Consider the following 22,333-nt stretch of genomic DNA (forward strand, 5'->3'; position numbering starts at 1 on the left):
AGGGTGGGAAGAGGGAGGGGCGCCTCCATCAGAACCCCCCTTCTGACTGGGGGCACCCTCCCATTAAGGCCCGGTGACCTCCAGGCCTCACTCCCTCCCCCCCAACTGGCCTATCCCCCAAGACCCTAATCGCCCCTTTGAGACCCCTCCTAGGCCTTTCCTATCCTCCCCACCCAGACCCCTAACACTTACCCCTTTCTCTGGTTCCTGGAACTTAGGCTAAGGGAGCTTCTTGCAGTTCCTCTTCCAGCCACTGCAGTGCTGTTCCTGGAGGGACTGGAGAGTTGCCGGCCAATCTGATTGGCCAACAGCTATCGAAGGTGGAACTCCTCCTGAGTGAGGGGCAGAAGCCCCGCTTTATGCCAATTAACACTCATTAGAGTGAAAAATGGCATCAGGGCTGAAGGAGTTGGTGGGGATATGCAGAGCTGAGGCAAGCCCCTGCTATCCTAAAAGTTCAGGCCCATGTTTTACAGAGGAAACAGTTGATAAAACCATAGGTAGAGTGGATACAAGAACTTGCAATTAGTGAAGGACTGCACAGATGTAAAAAATGGGTAACTTCAACTTAATTGTTAGTTTGCATCAAGCCAACTTGTTCATTTTAAAGCTGCAAGCTGACAGTCTGATATTGAGACATTAACTGAGCATGTGCAGAAGTGCTCACTCTAGTATTTTTTTTCAGCCTCACTAAAGGAGGGCCACAAAAAATTAACTTAAACTCTGAGTGCTCTTCTCCAGGGAAATCTTTAGTAAAAGGTGAAAGATTTATACGATCTGAAGAGAAACCAGAGTATACTGTTGTGGCACAAATAAACACAAACGTAATTAACTGTGCCTTTAGTGTCTTCTTTACTTGCAGTTTTATCTCCCCAGACATTTCCCTCCCAAAATCTAGTACTATTTTTAACAGGTTCCTAAACCTAGCCTTCCACCTGATCTAATGACCATCCTGAGGCCATTTCCCTCACCAATATTGCTGCTCTGGTAAATCTATTATTATTCCCCTGACCCTATTGATTTACTGAAGGTTTTTGAAAGATCCTAACATTTAATATCAATGATAGGTAAAAATATTTTGTTCTTCATCAGAAATATTTAAGCTGAAAGCATATTCTTTTCTAAGCTTGAATAACCATCCCATCTGTATGCAGTAAATATCTTTGTAATGTACATCAGAGGTAAATGAAAGCATGAAAATGTAATTGTGATATTAAATACTAAAGCAAAACATCTTGGTGATAGTGCGTCTCCAATGTGTTCTGCTGTGGCATGTCCAGGCTTTTAAAATTTGGATTCACAGTCCTTGTTAAATTGCTCACAAAGGTCTTGCTATGGCTCTTCTTCTGGTTCTAAAATCAGCCCTTCTAAAATTTTGTAATGCTATATTGTTGTTTTTGCCTTAGCATTAACAATAATTAACAAATCTGGTAATACAGTAATCACTAGATCTCAGGTACTCACCACCTGTAGGGTATTATGATCAGCTCTGGTGAACCTGCTAACAGCAAATCCAACATAGAATATATTCAAATAGCCAACCTCATTGCGTAAAGAAACAATCCTTGCTTGCCTCAGTGAATTTATTTACGATTTTACCCCTCCTTTCCAGATACTTCTAACTCCAATACTTTGTTTCTGAAAATTCTTCTGATTGTATAAAAAATTTAAGCTGCTCCTTCAAAATATTTTCTTTTGTATTGATCTTTCTGTTGTTGAGTGCCATCACTTCTTCTTTCTGGCTTGTTTTGCTTGGCCGTCAACACACCATCCTCGCCACCCACCCAATTCCTAGTTCACTTTAAAATCTTAAATCCATCCCCATTGCATTATCTACCCTTGCTACAATAATATTGGTGCCAGTCTGGTTAAGTGGAATCTGTCTTATCTGAACAGATCTTATCTTCCTGCCCTTGAACTTTCCCTCTACTTCATCACTTCTAACAATATCTTTATATTCCTATCCATTATCCATTGGCCTACCAGCAAGAATAATTTGAGATTACAGTTCAATCTAGAACTAAATACTTAAATGCCTTCTGTAGCACCTCCAATCTACATTATTGTGAAACATAACTTTAAGTCTTTTCACTCTCAGAGCTGCAAATTATTCTTCCTATCCCCTTTTTATGTAAAATCCAATAACTAAAACTCATCTGTGTTGTTAGACAGTGTAACTTTTTTTCCATTGGTAACTCCTTGCTTTATAATGCTATGCTGTTTTTTTTGAAAGCTTATCTCTGTGCTTCCTATTGTTGCAAAATGAGCAGTTGATTTGCCATCACATAATTTTCACCTCACTATAAAAGTTAAAATGACCTTCACATATTTCCCTTGTCTTCCAGGCACGTCAATCATCTTTCCTTAGATTTCCAATCTATTTTCACCTGAGACATTTCAACAGCCTACCAGCCTTTCTTTAAGAGAACCTTTGATTAAAGCTAAACTGTACCTCAGAAGGATGTTACGATAGGTATGTCCTAAAGTTTGCAGTCAATTTCTCAAATTCATAAAGGGACTTTCAGGCAAGTACAAACTAAACCAATCCTGAAGGCTAGTGTGTTAGACTTCATCAAGCCTGTTATTAGGCTGACTATAATAACAAAACTCCAAACATTGTATAAGGATAGGTCAGGTGCACAATTCTTCCAAGCCTACTGCATAAAAATGACATCAGGTTCCTGGGCAAACATTTCTCACTGTCTGCCCCAGTTTCTGTGGTTCTCCAGGGCCACAATATGGAAAATGTAGGTTAATCTCAAGATCCCCTAAAGGCGGCATAGGCCATGTTGCAACCTTCTCTCCCTCCAAACTATCCCTCACTTATTTTGATGTGTAGGCCTTAGTCTCTGCTGAGGTACATGAGGCTGCCAGTTTCTTGATCTTTGGGGTTAGTTTCTCTTTTTAATTGCTTGACTGCCTCTTCAAATACTGCAGCAGCAATCTCATTGCAGCACTAATAGAGTGCTGTGGCTGCACAATAATGGAAACTCTTAGTGACAGGAGTCTAACTGGGAGCCCACCATGCATTAATAATGACTTCCAACCCAAGGAAATAGATTGAGATTGGAGCAGATTTGGAAATCTCCAAAGAATGGAGAACCTGGCTCAGGGCATCATCTATCAAAGCTATTCAAGGTCCATGAATCATTCAGTGCTGCAGCCTTGCTTACAGTATCTAATTCCACCTGAGTGTAAGAAGGGCCCTAGAATCAGCTTGACAGAGAGAAGGACCAATGAATTTGTCCGCAGGAAAACTGGACTGCCAGCGGTTCATTTAGTTGAAGTGAAGAAGTGTAAATTGAGAATGCACTACCACTGGAAAAGGCACGGAGAGAATCTATTGCTACCAACAATAGAAGGTGATCATCGGGAAAGAACAGGCCAGGTCAAAGAAGGGCTGGATGGGTGGACAACATCAGAAACTGAACAGAGGGAGAAATGGCAGTGGCACAGAATTGCAGTGAACAGAGAAAGATGCCTAAAGCACCTTGTGAACTATGGCTAATTATGGATGGGTGGAAAATATCTGAACTTGTGTATGGGAGTGAGAAAGCAAATAACATGGAGGTGATATTAAAGGCATTGCAGTGTATGGCCATGGGCAAGTTCTTGAAACAGAGGCTGTTCTGTGAGATGATTCTCTTCATCCTTATCTTCTGTGACATCACCCTCATCATCATGTTCTTTCTGTAGAAAAGGGGGACATAAGATATGAACAGGTTAGCATAACTCATTATTAAGAAGTTAATACAGTGGATGCTTCGAAAGCTTCAGAAGGATGTCACAGTGAATGTCTAGCTCTGCATCTTGCTCTGCTCCACTGAACTCACCATCTCTACTGTAAAGGCAGAATGTCTTCCAACTGCCTATATTGACGATTTTTTGTAGGAGTTCAGCATTTTAATGCCAGGTATATTGGCTCCAGTTATCTATCTTTCATTGATAATGCATTCGATGAAACCTAGCTTATTAGTCAAATTAGTCCTTAATGTTTCCAGAATTTTCATTCCCACTATCTGGGATAAATAAAAGCAAAATGCTGTGGCTGCTGGAAATCTGAAATAAAAACAGAAAGTGTTGGAAATAATCAGCAGGATTGGCAGCATCTCTAGGGTGAGATACAGATTAAATGTTTCAAGTCAATTATGACTTCTTCTGAACTGAACAAAGGTAGGAATGTGATGGATTTTATGCCATTGAAAGGAGTGGGGGAGAAAGAACAAAAGGCAAGACCTGGGATAGGGTAGAGAGCAGGAGAGATTAAATGAGAAAGATGTCATGGAACAATAGGCAAAGGAATCATAGAATTGTTACAACATCATGCCTGCACTGGCTCTCCAAGTGTCATTCCTACATCCTCTCCCCATAACCCTGCACATTCTACCTTTTCAGGTAACAATCAAATCCTCTTTTGAATGATTTGATTGAACCTGCCTCCACCACATGCTCAGGCAATGCATTCCAGACCATACCCATTCATTGGGTGAAAAAGATTTTCCTCATGTCACGTTTGCTTCTTCGCCAATTTCTTTAAATCTATGCCCTCTTGTTCTCAAACTTTTCATGAGTGGGAACAGTTTCTCCCTATCTACTCTGCCCTGACCCCTCGTGATTTTAAATACCTCTATCAAATCTCCTCTTAGCCTTCTCGTCTCCAAGGAAAACAGTCCCAACCTCTCTAATCTATCTTCATAACCAAATTTCCTCATCCCTGGAACCATTCTTGTGAATCTTTTCTGCACTCATTCCGATTGTTACGGAAGTATAATAATTTTCATAATATTTTTCTGGTTTATTGTAAAGTAGGTTTATGGGTGTGAGGATAGATGGTTTTGTCTGTGTGATTTAATTACATTTGGAATCAGGTAGACTGCAAGCTTGAAATCATCAAAAGAAGCTAGGTGTAGAAAGGTACTTGAAATGCTAAATGAGTAAACATGGATGTTGTCTCAACATGTAAAGTGTGAAGGAAATTTGCATTTTCAGCTAAATGAAGGGATTGTTTAGATTTCAAAGGGATGTTAGTCTGTTTACAACTAGCCAGATAAGCAAGGCTGAGGACTGTTTATTTTTTCCAAAGGTAACTAACAATACTGGCAACATGAATGCTCTTATATTATGGGAAAGGAACAGTTCCAAAGATATATGGAATAATGGAATTTAACATTAAAGAGAGAGAAACATATATAAAGAAGAATGAAAGGCTATGTTGGGGGCCATGTAAGATCGAAGTGTTTGAAACAGCCTTCAGAAAGCCTCCAGCCATTTGTGCATAAGTCTGCTGTGTCCAGTAACTGAAGTTGGGGAAAAACCATTTGGAATTCCACTGTCAACTGGGTACTGTGCTAACTTGCTTCTTTTTAATCTAAAATCTATTTTGGACAATAGCCTTAAAGGAGGTGCGTAACTGGGAGTCAGGTTAATTAGGAATTTTAGGAACCGTTATAGTATTAAGTAATTGTAGTCTTATGTATGTGCTTGAAATCTCTTATTTTGTTAATAAATATTTTAATTTAATTTTAAAATCTCTAAAAGGTCTTAGTTACTTCTGAATTCAGTGTACACATCTTCTCATAATAAGTACAAATTGCAAAACCATTGTGATTTGTGACAGCGTGTCTAAGTTTCCTTTGTGGATTTGGCCCACCTGGCACACATCATCCGCCGCGTCATAATAAAATTGGGGGCTCGTCCGAGATATTTGAAATTCCTTGATTGGTTTGAAGTCGGGGAATCTTAAGGCTACGAGTGTGAAAAGCAAATTGAACTCAGGAGTTGGTGTGAGCAGTTTCAAAGCGGTGAGACTGCAAAAATGGTTGTATCCATGGCTAAAGCATTTTTGGAAGTAGATGTTAGGATAAAGAGACAGTTTAAGTAAGTCATATTGGTATTTGTGTGTGTAGGAATGTGTTTTAGCTTTAATGTTTGAGTTTGATTTGTATTTCTGTATTTGTGTGTTAAGAAAGGTCAAATTCAGATGATGTAGAATCTGTGTGGGTAGAGTTGAGGAACCGCAAAGGTAAAAAAAGCATAATGGGAGTTATGTACAGTCCTCCGAACAGTAGTCAGGATGTGTGGCACAAGATACACCAGGAGATAGAAAAGGCGTGTAAGAAAGGCAAGGTTACAGTGATCATGGGGGATTTCAATATGCAGATAGACTGGGAAAATCAGGTTGGTAGTGGATCCCAAGAAAAGGAATTTGTGGAATGTCTACGAGATGGCTTTTTGGAGCAGCTTGTGGTGGAGCCCATTAGGGAACAGGCAATTCTAGATTTAGCGATGTGTCATGAGGCAGATTTGTTAAGGGATCTTAAGGTGAAGGAACCCTTAGGAGGAAGTGACCATAATATGATAGAATTTACCCTGCAATTTTGAGAGGAAAAAGCTGGAATCAGATGTAACGGTATTACAGTTGAATAAAGGCAACTACAGAGGCTTGAGGGAGGAGCTGGCCAGAATTGACTGGGAGATGAGCCTAGCAGGAAAGACAGTGGAACAGCAATGGCAGGAGTTTCTGGGAGTAATTTGGGAGACACAGCAAAAAATCATCCCTAGGAAGAAGAAGCATACTAAAGGGAGGACGAAGCAACCATGGCTGACAAGGGAAGTCAGGGACAGCATAAAAGCTAAAGAGAAAGCATACAATGCGGTGAAGAGCAGTGGGAAACCAGGGGATTGGGAAGCCTACAAGGACCAACAGAGGACAACTAAAAAACAAATAAGGAGGGAGAAGATTAAATATGAGGGTAAACTAGCCAGTATAATAAAAGAACATTGCAAGAGTTTTTTTAGATATATAAAGGGTAAGAGAGAGGCAAAAGTGGACATTGGGCTGCTGGAAAATGACGCTGGAGAAGTAGTAGTGAGGAACAAAGAAATGGCGGAGGAACTGAATAGGTACTTTGCGTCAGTCTTCACAGTGGAAGACACGAGTGACATCCCCAAAGTTCGAGAGAGTCGGGGGGCAGAGGTGAGTATGGTGGCCATTACCAAGGAGAAGGTGCTAGGAAAACTGAAAGGTCTGAAGGTGGATAAATCACCTGGGCCAAATGGATTACACCCCAGAGTTCTGAAGGAGATAGCTGAAGAGATAGTGGAGGCGTAAGTGGTGATCTTTCAGGAATCACTCGAGTCAGGGAGGGTCACAGAGGACTGGAAAATCGCTAATGTAACCCCCCTGTTTAAAAAGGGAGTGAGGCAAAAGACGGGAAATTACAGGCCAATTAGCCTGACCTCGGTCGTTGGTAAGATTTTAGAGTCCATTATTAAGGATGAGATTTCAGAATACTTGGAAGTGCATGGTAAAATCGGGCAAAATCAGCATGGTTTCATCAAGGGGAGGTCATGCCTGACAAATCTGTTAGAATTCTTTGAGGAGGTAACGAGTAGGTTAGACAAAGGAGAGCCAATGGATGTTATCTACTTGGACTTCCAGAAGGCCTTTGACAAGGTGCCGCAAAGGAGGCTGCTCAGTAAGATAAGAGCCCATGGTGTTAGAGGCAAGGTACGAGCATGGATAGAAGATTGGATGTCTGGCAGGAGGCAGAGAGTGGGGATAAGGGGGTCCTTCTCAGGATGGCGGCCGGTGACTAGTGGAGTTCCGCAGGGGTCAGTGTTGGGACCACAACTTTTCACTTTATACATTAATGATCTAGATGAAGGAACTGAGGGCATCCTGGCTAATTTTGCAGATGATACAAAGATAGGTGGAGGGACAGGTAGTATTGAGGAGGCAGGGAGGCTGCAGAAGGATTTGGACAGGTTAGGAGAATGGGCAAAGAAGTGGCAGATGGAATACCACATGGGGAAGTGTGAGGTCATGCACTTTGGTAGGAAGAATAGAGGCATAGACTATTTTCTAAATGGGGAGAGAATTCAGAAGTCTGGAGTGCAAAGGGACTTGGGAGTACTAGTCCAGGATTCTCTTAAGGTTAACTTGCAGGTTGAGTCGGTAGTTAGGAAGGCAAATGCAATGTTGGCATTTATTTCGAGAGGACTAGAATATAAAAGCAGGGATTTGCTGCTGAGACTTTATAAGGCTCTGGTCAGACCACATTTAGAATATTGTGAGCAATTTTGGGCCCCGTATCTCAGGAAGGATGTGCTGGCCCTGCAGAGGGTCCAGAGGAGGTTCACGAGAATGATCCCAGGAATGAAAGGCTTAACATATGAGGAACGTTTGAGGACTCTGGGTCTATACTCGATGGAGTTTAGAAGGATGAGGGGGGATCTGATTGAAACTTACAGAATACTGAAAGGCCTGGATAGAGTGAACGTGGGGAAGATGTTTCCATTAGTAGGAGAGACTAGGACCCGAGGGCACAGCCTCAGAGTAAAGGGAAGACCTGTTAGAACAGAGATGAGGAGAAACTTCTTTAGCCAGAGAGTGGTGAATCTATGGAATTCATTGCCACAGAAGGCTGTGGAGGCCAGGTCATTGAGTGTATTTAAGACCGAGATAGATAGGTTCTTGATTGGTAAGGGGATCAAAGGTTATGGGGAGAAGGTGGGAGAATGGGGTTGAGAAACTTATCAGCCATGATTGAATGGCAGAGCAGACTCGATGGGCCGAACGGCCTAATTTCTGCTCCTATGTCTTATGGTCTTAAATTGAGTTTTAGTTTCACTTTAAAAGGGTGCTTGCATTTCTTATGAGAGTTTTACAACTTAAGCTTAGGTAAACAAACAAGAGTGGAAGAATTAGTCTGTTGCCTAGCATCAGGGGCCCAGAGAGGTGTGTCCCACCCACAGACACACAGAAAACCCAGGAACCATAAGACATAGGAGCAGAAGTAGGACATTCAGCCCATCGCACCTGCTCCACCATTCAGTGAGACCATGGCTGGTCTGATAATCCTCAACTCCACTTTCCTGCCTTTTCCCCATAACCCTTGATTCCCTTACTGATTAAAAACCAGTCTATCTCTGCCTTAACCATACTTAATGACTGAACCTCTGCAGCAATCTGCGGTAAAGAATTCCACAGATTCACTACCTTCTGAGAGAAGAAATTCCTCCTCATCTCTGTCTAAAATGGGTGACCCTTTACTCTGAGATTATGCCCTGTGGTCCTAGACTCTCCACAAGGGGAACAGCCTCTCAGCATCTACCCTGTCAAGCCCCCTAAGAATCTTATATGTTTCAATAAGGTCGCCTCTCATTCTTCTAAACTCCAGTGAGTACAGGCCCAACCTACTCAACCTCTCCTCATAAGAAAATCCCTCCATACCCGGAATCAACCTAGTGAACCTTCTCTGGACTGCCTCCAATGCCAGTATATCTTTCCTTAGATAAGGAGACCAAAAATGTTCACAGTATTCTAGGTGTGGTCTAACTAGTGCCTTTTAGAGTTTTACCAAGGCTTGTCTATTTTTATACTCCATTCCCATTGAAATAAAGGCCAATATTCCATCTGCCTTCCCTATTATCTGATGAACTCGTATTTTTGCTTTTTGGGATTCATACATGAGGACTCCCAAATCCCTCTGTGCTGTAGGTCTTTGCAGTCTTTCTCCATTTAGATAATATTCAGCTCCTCTATTCTCCCTGCGAAATGCATAACCTCACATTTTCACACATTAAATTCTATTTGTCAAATTTTTTGCTCACTCACTTAAACTATCTATATCCCTCTGTAGACTCCTTGAGTCACCACTTGGTCTTGAGGTAAGGGGACCACTGAAGTCGATTCATGAGAAATTGGTGAGTCAAAATTCAGAAAGTACTCTCCTGGGTTATGTGACAAACTTCAGAGAAAGATTGAACAGAGCATGTGAGTTAGCTAGGGAACATTTAAAGATATCACAGCAGGTGATGAAAGCGAAGGCAGATAAGAGATCCGAAGCTCGTAGTTTTGTTGCTGGGGGAAAAGTTTTTTTTTAATTTGTTCATGAGATATGGGCATCACTGGCTGGGCCAGCATTTGTTGCCTATCCCTATTTGCCCTTGTTCAGAGAGCAAACAACCACATTGCTGTGGGCCCAGAGTCACATGTAGGCCAGACCAGGTAAGGACAGCAGATTTCCTTCCCTAAAGGGCATTAATGAATGAGATGGTTTTTGTTTAATGACAATCAGCAATGGTTTCATAGTCATCATTAGACTTTTAATTCCAGGTTTTTATTGAATTCAAATTTCACCATCTGCCATAGTGGGATTTGAACTCAGGTCCCCAGAGCATCACCCTGGGTCTCTGGGTTATGAGTCCAGTGACAATACCACTATGCCACCACCTTCCCAGTTTTGTTACTGGTATTGGGTGAATTATTAAAGGCAAGGTTTAGTAGGCCTTACAGGATTGAAAAGAAATTGAGTGAAGTAAATTATTTAATAAATCATTTTCTCCAGATAGGAAAAAGAAGCAGAGGGCATGTCATGTAAATATGCTTAAAAAGTACTTTGACAGGGAAGATTACCAAAAGGAGGTATTAGTGGTGGTGGATAAGGAGAAAGAAGTAGAAATGAAGGATTCTGAAATTGATTTTCCTCTAATCAAATTGGACAATGAGGGGGTACTTAAAAATTTAAATATAATATTGAGTTACCTTCCAGACAAGTGTCAAAGTGATTTGAAAGAACCATTGGCGTCACACAAAGCTATCTGTGGGAATAAGATGGGAGGACAGATTTAGCTACACATGATGTAAGTGTAGAGGATTCAGCTTTGATAAGGCAACATTCTTATCGGTTAAGTCCTGCAAAATTATCACAAGTACAGAAAGAAATTGAATTCATGCTTCAAAGAGACTTCATTGAGTCTAGTTGCAGTAACTGGAGTTTGCCTATTGTGATGGTACCAAAACCAGATGGAACACAAAAGGCTGTGTGAATTGTTGAAAGGTGAATGCAGTGACAAAAGTGGATTTATATCCTACACCACAGTTGGAAGACTGCATTGAGAAAGTGGGATAATCAAAGTTTATCACACAGATTGACTTGCTGAGGGGATAATGACAAGTACCGTTATTGGATAGACTAATGGAGATATCAGCTCTTGTGATACCAGATGGACGATATCAGTTTAAATTTATGCCATTTGGTACGAAGAATGCATCAGCAACATTTCAAAGACTGACAAACAAAGTAATTGCATGGATGAGCAATTGTGCTGTTTATATTGATGACTTGATAGTTTTCAGTCAAATGTGGGAGGAGCACTTACAACATCTGGAAGAACTGCTTAATCAACTGCAAGAAGCTAATTTGGTGATGAACTTTAAGAGTGAGTTTGCAAAAGCGCACGTTACATATCTAGGCCATAACATTGGACATGGTAAGGTGGCTCCGAGAGATGTGAAAATAAAAGCCATCATGAATTTCCCTGTGCCTACAACAAAATGAGAAGTTTTGAGATTTCTGGGCATGAGTGGGTTTTACTGGAAATTTTTACCAAATTTTAGCAGTGTGGTTGCTCCATTGACTGAACTATTAAAAAAGAACAAGAAGTTTCAATGGACACAGAAGTGTGGGAATGCATTTGACAGTTTAAAAACTGTATTGGCTACAACACCAGTTTTGGCAGTACCTAATTATGCCAAGCAGATTAAGTTGGCCGTTGATGCAAGTGATGTAGGCTTAAGTAAGTGATTGGTGCTGTACTATTGCAAAAAGATGAAACTGGAATTGAGAAACCAATAGAGTATTTTTCATGAAAGCTGAATGTACAACAGTGGAGATATCCAACGACTGAAAAGGAGATTCTGGGTCTGGTGTTAGCGTTGCGGCATTTTGAGGTTTATGTTGCAAGCAATTAGCCAGAAACAATTGTTTATACAGACCACAATCCTTTAAAATTTCTGGACAAATTTTGAAACCAAAGTACAATACCATTCAGGTGGAGTTTATTATGGCAACCATTTAATTTACAGATTATACATGTCGCTGGATGAGAAAATCTAATTGCAGATGCATTGTCGAGAATTTAAAGCTCAAAGGAAATTGAACATTTAAAAACCTGGTCACTGGACTGAAATGACTTCTGTTGATACAAAGAATTTATATATATGTATTGTTATGTTAATGCATAGATCTGGTAATAGTTTGGGTACATAGATAAGTATAGTAACTAGTGTAAGGTGGATTGAGAAAATGAAGCCATCTTTAAAATTATGACAGTTCATTTTTCCATAAAGATGGAGGTGTTACGAAAGTATAATTTTCATAATATTTTTCTAGTTTATTGTAAAGTAGGCTTATGGGTATGAGTGTGAGGGTCTATCTGTGTGATTTAATTATATTTGGAGTCAGGTAGACTGCAAGCTTGAAATCATCAAAAGAAGCTAGGCGTAGAAATGTACTTGAAATGCTAAATGAGTAAACATGGTTGCTGTCTTAGCATGTAACGTGTGAAGGGAGTTTGCATTTTTAGATAAGTGAAGGGTTTGTTTGGTTTTCAAAGGGATGTCAGTCTGTTTACAACTAGCCAGATAAGTGAGGCTAAGGAGTGTGCTTATTTTTATTTTTCTCCAAAGGTTAATGACAATAATGGCGACATGAAAGTTTTGATGACACTTTCAGCACAAATGGCAATGCAGGACACAGGATCCTGGAATTCCTACATAACACAGAGGGAGTGGTAATGGTTGCAATAAGGAAGCAAAGCATTTGTCCAGAGTGGCAGTATAATGAACAGCTCTGTCAGAAAGCAAAAAACATGAACAAACAAGAGTCAGTCAGGCTCAATCTGGGAGTTTGTTCTGTATGTTTCTCACTGTTTGGGCAAACCAATTGTATTGGAAGCTCTTTAGGATCTTTCTGAATGGTTGAGCTGAATAACCTTCTCATCTGTAATGTTTTTTCGGAGTCCTTTTCCCCTGTCGAGAATGCTTAGTTACAAGCATGGTTTTAGCTGAGATTTTTCTGGGGAAGACATTTAACTTGCGCCTTCACCTGCCAATATTTCAAGGAATTGCTCATTTGGAAGATTTGCCATCCTGTGCCCATGCTGCTGCTGTTCCGTTCCAAGCACTTTGTCACAGAGCTGCTCAGTTATGTTAATGAGGCTGAATATATATAAATGACGCGCCGGAATATGTTAATGTGATGACCACGTGACACTGCCGCAGAGGCGGCTGGGACTGCACTTGGTTCCAAGATGGCGGCCGCGGCTGCAGCACCGACTGGGATGAGTTCGGGGGGCCCGTCTCTCACCGGGACCCTCAACAAGAAAAAGAAGCCGTTTCTTGGCATGCCGGCGCCGCTGGGCTATGTTCCTGGTTTGGGCAGAGGGTGAGTGCAATCCCCAGTCCGTGCTTCTCCTTCGTGGCGGGGCCTGAAAACAAATAAACAGACAGCAGCAGACCGAGTCCCAGGCAGGGGACCGTGGCTGGCGAACTGAACGCCTCAAAGACAACTTTCTGCTGTTCAGGCAGGCCCTGAAAGGTTACCTTTTATTCAAGATGGAAGCAACGAACTATATCATTTCTTATAAGTACTACTATGGGTCCTCATTTTAGTTTCATTCTCAAGACACTGGCTAATGCGACGATATCAACTGCCCTTGGCTGTCTGGCCCAGTTGGGTCCATTTTTTTGTGAAAATATCAGGATATTCAACTGGGTGGTGGAGTGATAAAACAGATCCAGTCCCATCCTATCATCTTGTGCTCACACTTTGCACCAGGGACCACAGGCTGTGTAGACACCAAGGAGTTAAGACAGAGGACATGTTGCACCTGCATGAAGGGTGTATTGAGCATCAGTTTCAGGACTAAAACCCTGACCCTAAAGGGGGCTTGATATAGAAACTAGGAGCAGGAGTAGGCCATTCGGCCCTTCGAGCCTGCTCCGCCATTCAATATGATCATGGCTGATCCTCTATTTCAACGCCATATTCCTGCTTTCTTTCCATACCCCTTGATGCCCCTAATATACAAAAAATTATCAGTTTCTTTCTTGAATATACTCAGTGACTTGGCCTCCACAACCTTCTGAGGTAGAGAATTCCACACGTTGACCACCCTCTGAGTGAATAAAGCTTTCCTCATCTCAGTCCTAAAGGGCCTGCCCCGTTTCCTCAGACTGTGGCCCCTGGTTCTAGACTCCCTAATCAGAGGAACCATCCTCCCTGCTTCCAGTCCATCTAGTCCTTTAGAATTTTATACGTTTCAATCAGACCCCCTCTCATTCTTCTAAATGCTACTGAATACAGGCCCAGTCGAACCAATCTCTCCTCATGACAGTCCTGCTAACCCCGGTATCAGCCTAGTGAACCTTCGCTGCACTGCCTCTATGGCAAGTATATCCTTTCTTAGATAGAAAGACCAAAACTTCGCGCAATACTCCAGGTGTGGTCTCATCAAGGCCTTGTATAACTGCAGTAAGACATCCCTACTTCTGAACTCAAAACCTTTTGCAATGAAGGCCAACATACCATTTGCCTTCCTAATTGCTTGCTGCACCTGCCTGTTTACTTTCATTGACTGGAGTACAAGGACGTCCAGATCCTTTTGTGCATCCACATTTCCCAATATATCACCATTTGAATAATATTCTGCCTTTCTGTTTTTCACACTGAAGTGTGTAACTTCACATTTACCCACGTTATACTGCATCTGCCATGTGTTTGCCCACACACACAACTTGTCTAAATCGTCCTGAAGCCTCGTTGCAGCTTCCTCACAACTGAAATCCCTGTCCAGATCCGAGTCATATATATATATATATATAAAATATAATACATATATATATTATTTATATTATATTTTATATATATAATATATACATATATATATATTGCTCACTAGCCTCTTAAGTGGGACCTTATCAAAAGCCTTCTTGAAATCCAAATACACCACATCCACTGGTTATCCCTTATCTATTCTACTAGTCACCTCCTCAAAAAACTCCAGTAGATTAGTTAAACATGATTTCCCTTAAATAAATATGTTGGGTCAAGCCATTTTTCAAGATATCAATAATGTTATTAAGCCTTGTACAAATGTTAATGAATAGATGAAAAATAGACAAAAGTAGTGTGGGAATGCTACACTATTGGAGGTGCTGTGTTTCAGATGAGACATTAAACTGAGGCCTCATCTGCCCTCTTATTTATTTGAATGTAAAAGATTTCATTACACTATTTCAAAAAAGGGCAAGGGAAGTATGTCCAGTGCCCTGGTCAACATTTATTTCTCAATCAGTGTGGCCAAGCAATCTGTATTAGTGATCTTGGTGTTGGGGATAGTATATTAGCATGGACAGACTATTGGCGAACTAATAGAATACAGAGTTAGGATAAGGGGGGCATTTTCAGGATGACAACCTGTAACTAGTGGAGTGCCACAAGAATTAGTGCTGGGGCATCAATTATTTATAGCATATTTATGACTTGGTACATTCACTTCCTTCATCTATCGTCAAATTTGTGGATGATATAAAAATAGGTGGGAAGGCAAGTGGTGAGGATGACACAGTCTACAGAGGAATATGGACAGATTAAGTGAGTGGGCAAAAAAGTTCAAATGGAATATAATGTGGGAATATGTGAGGTTATGTGCTTTGGAAGGAAGAATAGAGGAACTGAATGTTATTTAGGGGGCTTGACAGGGTAGATGCTGAGAGGTTGTTTCCCCTTGTGGGAGAGTCTAGAACCAGAAGGCATAATCTCAGAGTAAGGCCCCCCCCCCCCCTCCATTTAAAACAGAGATGAGGAGGAATTTCTTCTCTTGGAGGGTAGTTAATCTGTGGAATTCGTAACCGTAGAGGGCTGTAGATGCTGGGTTGTTAAGTATACTCAAGGAAGAGATAGACAGATTTTTAATCAGTAAGGGAATCGAGGGTTATGGGGAAAAGGCAGGAAAGTGGAGTTGAGGATTATCAGATCAGCCATGATCTCATTGAATGACGGAGTAAACTCGATGGGCCGAATAGCCTACTTCTGCTCCTGCGTTTTATGGTCTTATGATTATCATATTGCTGTTTGTGGGAGCTTGCTGTGCACAAATTGGCTGTTGCATTTTTTACAATGGTGGCTATGCTTCAAAAGAATTTCTGAATCTGTGTAACTGATGAGTTAAACTGAAATTCACATTAATCTTTTCACTAGTGAGTTACACTAAAATTTCCTGAGAATTTCATCAACATACACAGGAAGGTAAAAACCCACAAAGACATGTCATTCAACAAAAAACATTTGGTGATCAGAGTAAACAATGAGCTAATAACATATTCAAGACCCTTGCTATAAAAGAAAATAAAAGCCTAAAGCCCTAGAATTCCCTCACTAAGTGTCTCAGCCTCTTTCCCCCATGAAGATGCTCCTTAAATTGATCTGTCCAATCAGTCCAATATGGAGGGTATAATGGAGAGTCTAGAGGTGCTGAGTTTTATAGTATCCATTTGTTCCTCCACTGAGATCAGCCAATACAGGTAAGGAATCTGGAAAATTCTGGCCCTGTGGCTTAGTGGGATATGGGGCAGTGAATTTACCCATGATCGTGATGAGGGCAGTTAAATTCTAATTTTGGATAAATGGTTTTTATGTATGTTCTAAGCACTAGCCTAATGTACATCAGCAACAAAAATGTGTATTTATAAAGCATGTTTATATTAAAGTAAAGTATCCTTTATTCGAAAACCGAACACACCCAAAAACCGTGCTATTTTTTGAATCTCATCGATCTTTAGTATGGGAAGGGTGTGACCTGAGCCAGCATGACCCAAGCTGACACGAACTTCGCTGACCACACCCTGTATTTATTATTCAGTGGTACATGTACTTTTCTAGACATTTTATTTACTTTAGGCTATAGCCAGCTTAGGCTTCAGCCATTTTAATGTAAATAGACGTGTAAATATGCAGTATCTGAAAACCGAAATTATCTGAAATCCGAAACGCATTCGGCCCCGAGGGTTTCAGATAAAGGATACTCAACCTGTAAAAGCTTCCCATGTGCTTCGTAGGAATATTATAAAACAAAATATGCTACTAAGCCACATGACATATTAGATCAGATAACCAAAAGCTTAATCAAAGAGGTAGGCTTTAAGGAGCATCTTCAGAGGATAAAGAGGCTTAGACATTTAGTGAGGGAATTCCAGGGCTTCAGACTTTTATTTTCTTTCATAGCAAGGTCTTGAGTATGGTGTGAGTTCGTTGTTTTCTTGGAGCACCAAATATTTTTGTTGAATGACTCTTGTTTTTGTGGGTTTTTACCTTGCTGTGTATGTTAGTGAAATTCTCGGGACATTTTGGTGTAAGTCACCATTGGAAAGATTACTGTAAATGTCAGTTTAACTTGTCAGTTACACAGATTCAGGAAATTCTTTTGAAGCATAATCACTGTACAGTAAGAAATGCAACAGCCAATTTGTGCACAGCAAGCTGCCTACAAACAGCAATGTGTTAATCACTATAACGGATTGCTTCGTCACATTGATTGAGAAATAAATGTTGGCCAGGACTTCAGAGATACCTCCTTTTCCCTTTTTGAAATAGTGCCATGAAATCTTTTACGTTCAAATAAATGAGATAGCAGCTAAGGCCTCAGTTTAATATCTCATCTGAAACACAGCAACTCCAGCAGTGTAGCACTCCAAGTCCTGCGTTGAAGTTTTAGTCTTCAAATCTTTAAACTTTGGTATAGTTCTAGTAAATTTGTGCTGCATCCCCTCCAAGGCTTTGCTCAGGTTTGATGTCCAAAACTAAACTCAGTATTTCAGTTGTGCTCCTGCCCTGGCTCAATACCATCTGAAATTGGAGTGTGGAGGTCTATTAAAGATGAAGCAAGGGTCAGTTGTTTGTTAGTTTAAATTGATGACATCAATGAATTTGAACCAAGTTGCAAACAAAAGATCCCTTCCAAAGGAAAGAACGTAATTTGTGTTAATTTGGATAATGACCTTCCAAACTCTGTGATTGCCTAGAGTATATAGAATTTAACCCACATTCTCATTAATTTGAATATATCTCATTTAACTACAGTGAGGCAACAACATTAAGAACATCACTTTCCCAATTTCTAAACAAGATTCCTACAAGATTAATAAAAAATTAATAAATACCAGTAAATTGCCCAGAGCTAGTTGATGAGTTTTATTATAGCAACACTGATTCGAAGTACTTAGTCCACAGAGCCAGCAAGTACCCACAGTGCCTGCAGCAACATCAACATGGCAAATCACATAGCAAAATCAAAATTGGATGAGAAGTGTTGACCGAAAAGTGTGACCAAAAATTGTGACAAGGCTTGTAAAAAGATAAGTACTTCCTGTGCAAGATTTTTAATAACATTGATAGTAGCATAAATAGGATTGTGTTGCCTGGATTTCATGAGTTGGATAACCAGGTTGAGGTTTTGATACAGCTGCATTGTGACTTCTTAATGTTGTGGAAAAGTGGTGTGTGCTCAGCATGGGATAGGTTTACCAGTAATACTTAAAAACAATGCAACTATTTAATAATGAAAACATAAGTTTGGGATTTTTAAAATTTATCATGCAGAAGACATATAACAAGTTGAAATAAAATTGCAAATAACGGACCTCTCCCAAAAGATAAACTTTACTTTTGTTAGACAAAGAGCAGCTTACACTATTGAAGAAACAGAATTGTGTTGACCACCTAAGACAAAATCAATGATGAAAGGTACATTTTGTTTACTGTTACAGTGAAGAATCTGGTTAACTTTGTATCCAGAGGAAGAAAAGCTAATGCTAAATGCTAATACAGCTCCACTGTAGTTTAATGCAGATGTAACATTATTTTGTGATTTGGTTGTTCATTTAAATTCTTCTACTTGATCCAGTGCTACTGGTTTCACAACACGTTCTGATATTGGTCCTGCTCGAGATGCCAATGACCCAGTTGATGATCGTCATGCTCCCCCAGGAAAAAGAACTGTTGGTGATCAAATGAAAAAGAACCAGGCAGATGACGACGATGAAGATTTGAATGACACCAACTATGATGAGGTGATAACATGGTGTATCTGTATTTAAAAACATTAATATGAAGTTAAAAATATATTTGCGTCAGTAAGTGAAAGAAAAATGAGAAATTATGAGCAGAATAACATATTTCTGAATGGTGTGGTAAGCCATTTGCAAGTGTTTGCTTTTGCTTTTTTCCATAGCCGCCTTTTACTTGCCACCATTTGTGTAAAATTACTTCTAACATTTGACCTTCTATGCTTTCCAGTCTTTCTAATTTTGCCATTTATTATAATCTGAAACAGCCAGATTTACATAGAATTTAAAGCATGGAAATAGCCATTTGACACCGCATATCTATGCAAGTGTTCATTCTCCTTACTAGCCTTTTACCACTCTACTTCATCTAACCCAACTAGCATATTCTCCCTTGTGTACTTATCTACCTTTCCCTTAATGCATCTATACTATTCACCTCAGCTATTTAATGACACCACATTCTGTATTTTGACCAATATTTAAGTAGCAAGCTTCTCCTGAATTTATTACTAGATTTATTAGTGAGCATCTAAAATTTATAACCCCTCATTTTGAACTCCCCATAACTGAAAACATAATCTTTTTTCCCCTCTCAAACTGCTTCACAATTTTAAAGACCTCTATTGGGTTTTTAGTGATTTGTGAATCCGTACCACTTGATCCTCTGCTTCTCTACCCCAATTAAACTCTTATTTTTCAAGGAGTGTGTGACCTCCTTAGTCCTCTTAAAATGTGCACCACCTTGCACTTATTTTATTGAAATGCATTTGAAATTTATTTACAAGGCCATTCTGCAGGTTTATTAAAATGATGTGTTTTGTCGCTGTCTTCTCAGTATTAACTGATTAACTGTACCCGCACTGCCACCCCACGACCCCCTCCTGCCAATTTGGTGTCGTGTGCAAATTTTGAAAATATACTGCTGATTGTTTATGTAAAGTGGTCCCAGTATCAAGTCCTGTAAAACACCATTTCTTGCTTTTTGCAAATCTGAGTAACTATATTTTAACCCTTACTCTCTTTTCTGTAGACAGCTTGCTATCCTAGCACAAAGGAAGATGGTTGTGGTTGTTGGAGGTCAGGCATCTCAGCTCCAGGACATCACTGCAGGAGTTCCTCAGGGTAGTGTCCTAGACCCAACCATCTTCAGCTGCTTCATCAATGACCTTCCTTCCATCATAAGGTCAGAATTGGGGATGTTCGCTGATGATTGCACAATGTTCAGTACCATTCGCGACTCCTCAGATACTGAAGCAGTCCATGACCAAAATACAGCAAAAGCTGGACAATATCCAGGCTTGGGCTGACAAGTGGCAAGGAACATTTGTGCCACACAAGTGTCAGGCAATGACCATTTCCAACAAGAGAGAATTCAACCCCTTCATCACCCCTTGATGTTTAATGGCATTACCATCACAGAATCCTCCACTATCAACATCCTGGGGGTTGCCATTGACCAGAAACTGAACTGGACTAGCCATATGAATACTGTGGCTACAAGAGCAGGTCAGAGGCTAGGAATCCTGCAATGGGTAACCCACCTCCTGACTCCCCAAAACCTGTCCACCATCTACAAGGCACAAGTCAGGTGTGAGATGGAATACCCCCCACTTGCCTGGATGAGTGCAGCTCCCACAACACTCAAGAAGCTTGACACTGTCCAGGACAAAGCAGCCCGCTTGATTGGTACCCTATCCACAAACATTCATTCCCTCCACCACTGACGCACAGTAGCAGCAGCGTGTACCATCTACAAGATGCACTGCAGGAATTCACTATGGCTCCTTCGACAGCACCTTCCAAACCCATGACCAATACCATCTAGAAGGACAAGGGCAGCAGATAGATGGTAACACCACCACCTGGAAGTTCCCCTCCAAGTCACTCACCATCCTGACTTGGAAATATATCGCCGTTCCTTCACTGTCGCTGGATCAAAATCTTGGAACTCCCTCCCTAACAGTACCGTGGGTGTACTTACACCAGATGGACTGCACGGGTTCAAGAAGGCAGCTCACCACCACCTTCTCAAGGGCAATTAGGGATGGGCAATAAATGCTGGCCAGCAAAACCCACATCCCATGAATGAATTTAAAAAAAAATCTATTCTGCTATTGTGCCCTAACTCCACATGCACTGACATTAGTCATGAGTCTGTTATCCTTATCAAAGACTTTTGGAAATCCAAGTTTAAAAAATGGAAGAGATGGGGCAGTGACTGTGGAACCTTGCAGTACTGCTGTGACCTGAAGTTTTAACTTTGTTTCTCTCTCCGCAGATGCTGTCTGACTTGCTTAGCATTTCCAACAATTTCTGTTTTTATTTGAATTCCAGCTTCCTTGGTATTTTGTATTACATTTACTGCATTACCCTTATCTACTCATTCTGTTACTTTTTTCAAGGAATTCAGTGAGGTTGGTCAAACATGACTTTCCCTTTTGGAATCCGTGATTACTTTTTAAAATTACATTTGTTTTCTCGATGGTTTTCAATTATATCTTTGAGTAAAGATTCAATGCCATTTATTATCAGCACTGATGTGCTTAAGTGGAAGCATTTTGCATTCGGCACACTTCTGTTACTTTTTTTTAAAAGTAAACCACAAAGCTTTAAAAAGTGCCCTTATTTTCTGATTTTTGCATGATATTTTGGAGATATTGAAGTCATTTTCTTTTTAAGTTTAATGGATATGCTGGAAGTTTGTTCTCAAGTGGACCATATGAAAAAGATGATGAAGAAGCTGATGCAATCTATGCTGCGTTGGACAAGAGAATGGATGAAAGAAGGAAAGATAGAAGGTATGAAAATTATATAGCACTTGGAGCACAGGAACAGGCTATTTGACCCAACAAGTCCATGCCAGCTCTACTTGAGCTGCCTCCCATCCTTCATCTAACTCAATCAGTATAACCCTCTATTGCTTTCTCCCTCGTGCCTATACGGCTTCCTTTTAAATGCATTTATACTAATCACCTCAGCCACTCCCTGTAGTAATGAGTTGTATAACCTCACCACTGTCTAGGTGAAAATGTTTCTTTTGAATTCACTTTGATTTGAGTGGAATGACTCTTAATGTTAACTACAAAGCTAGCATAGTAGCCTTCAACCTTTTTTTAATAAGATATAACATCCTGATTTAATTGAGCAGTTAGATTCTTGTGGCATATTTGGTGAGGTGCCGAACTAGATATGAAGACTACATGAAACATATTAATTCATGATACATTACACATTGTCAAATTAGCACTCACTTGGTCATTGATGGCGGGATAAGTTTACTTTACAAGTGTTAGTTGTAATTGGCATGCTCTTTTTGTTAATGGCACCATCTTGCTTGGAGTGGTTAATTTTCCTTCCAAAAGATTAACATTGACAAAATCACGTAGAATTGATCAATGGATGAGCAGGAAGTGTGTTTTA

The 22,333-nt window shown here is 40.4% G+C and overlaps 1 protein-coding gene and 1 non-coding gene across 2 annotated transcripts in view; one reads left to right on the forward strand and one right to left on the reverse strand.

The window, feature by feature from the left end:
* Nucleotides 1-682: 682 nt before the first annotated feature.
* On the reverse strand, nucleotides 683-797 carry LOC144689282 (U5 spliceosomal RNA). Its single transcript, XR_013578617.1, has one exon. It is a non-coding gene; the product is annotated as a U5 spliceosomal RNA (small nuclear RNA).
* A 12,265-nt stretch (nucleotides 798-13,062) lies between these two features.
* prpf6 (PRP6 pre-mRNA processing factor 6 homolog (S. cerevisiae)) overlaps nucleotides 13,063-22,333 on the forward strand; it is a 67,052-nt gene continuing 57,781 nt past the window's right edge. Inside the window, exons 1-3 of the mRNA XM_078555223.1 lie at nucleotides 13,063-13,232; nucleotides 18,751-18,916; nucleotides 21,593-21,711. Of these exons, the coding sequence (XP_078411349.1) occupies nucleotides 13,099-13,232; nucleotides 18,751-18,916; nucleotides 21,593-21,711 (419 nt within the window). The 5' untranslated portion in view covers nucleotides 13,063-13,098. The remainder of the gene's footprint in view (nucleotides 13,233-18,750; nucleotides 18,917-21,592; nucleotides 21,712-22,333) is intronic.

The sequence above is a fragment of the Cetorhinus maximus genome, chromosome 13 (assembly GCF_964194155.1).
Source record: "Cetorhinus maximus chromosome 13, sCetMax3.hap1.1, whole genome shotgun sequence".
Lineage (NCBI taxonomy): Eukaryota > Metazoa > Chordata > Chondrichthyes > Lamniformes > Cetorhinidae > Cetorhinus > Cetorhinus maximus.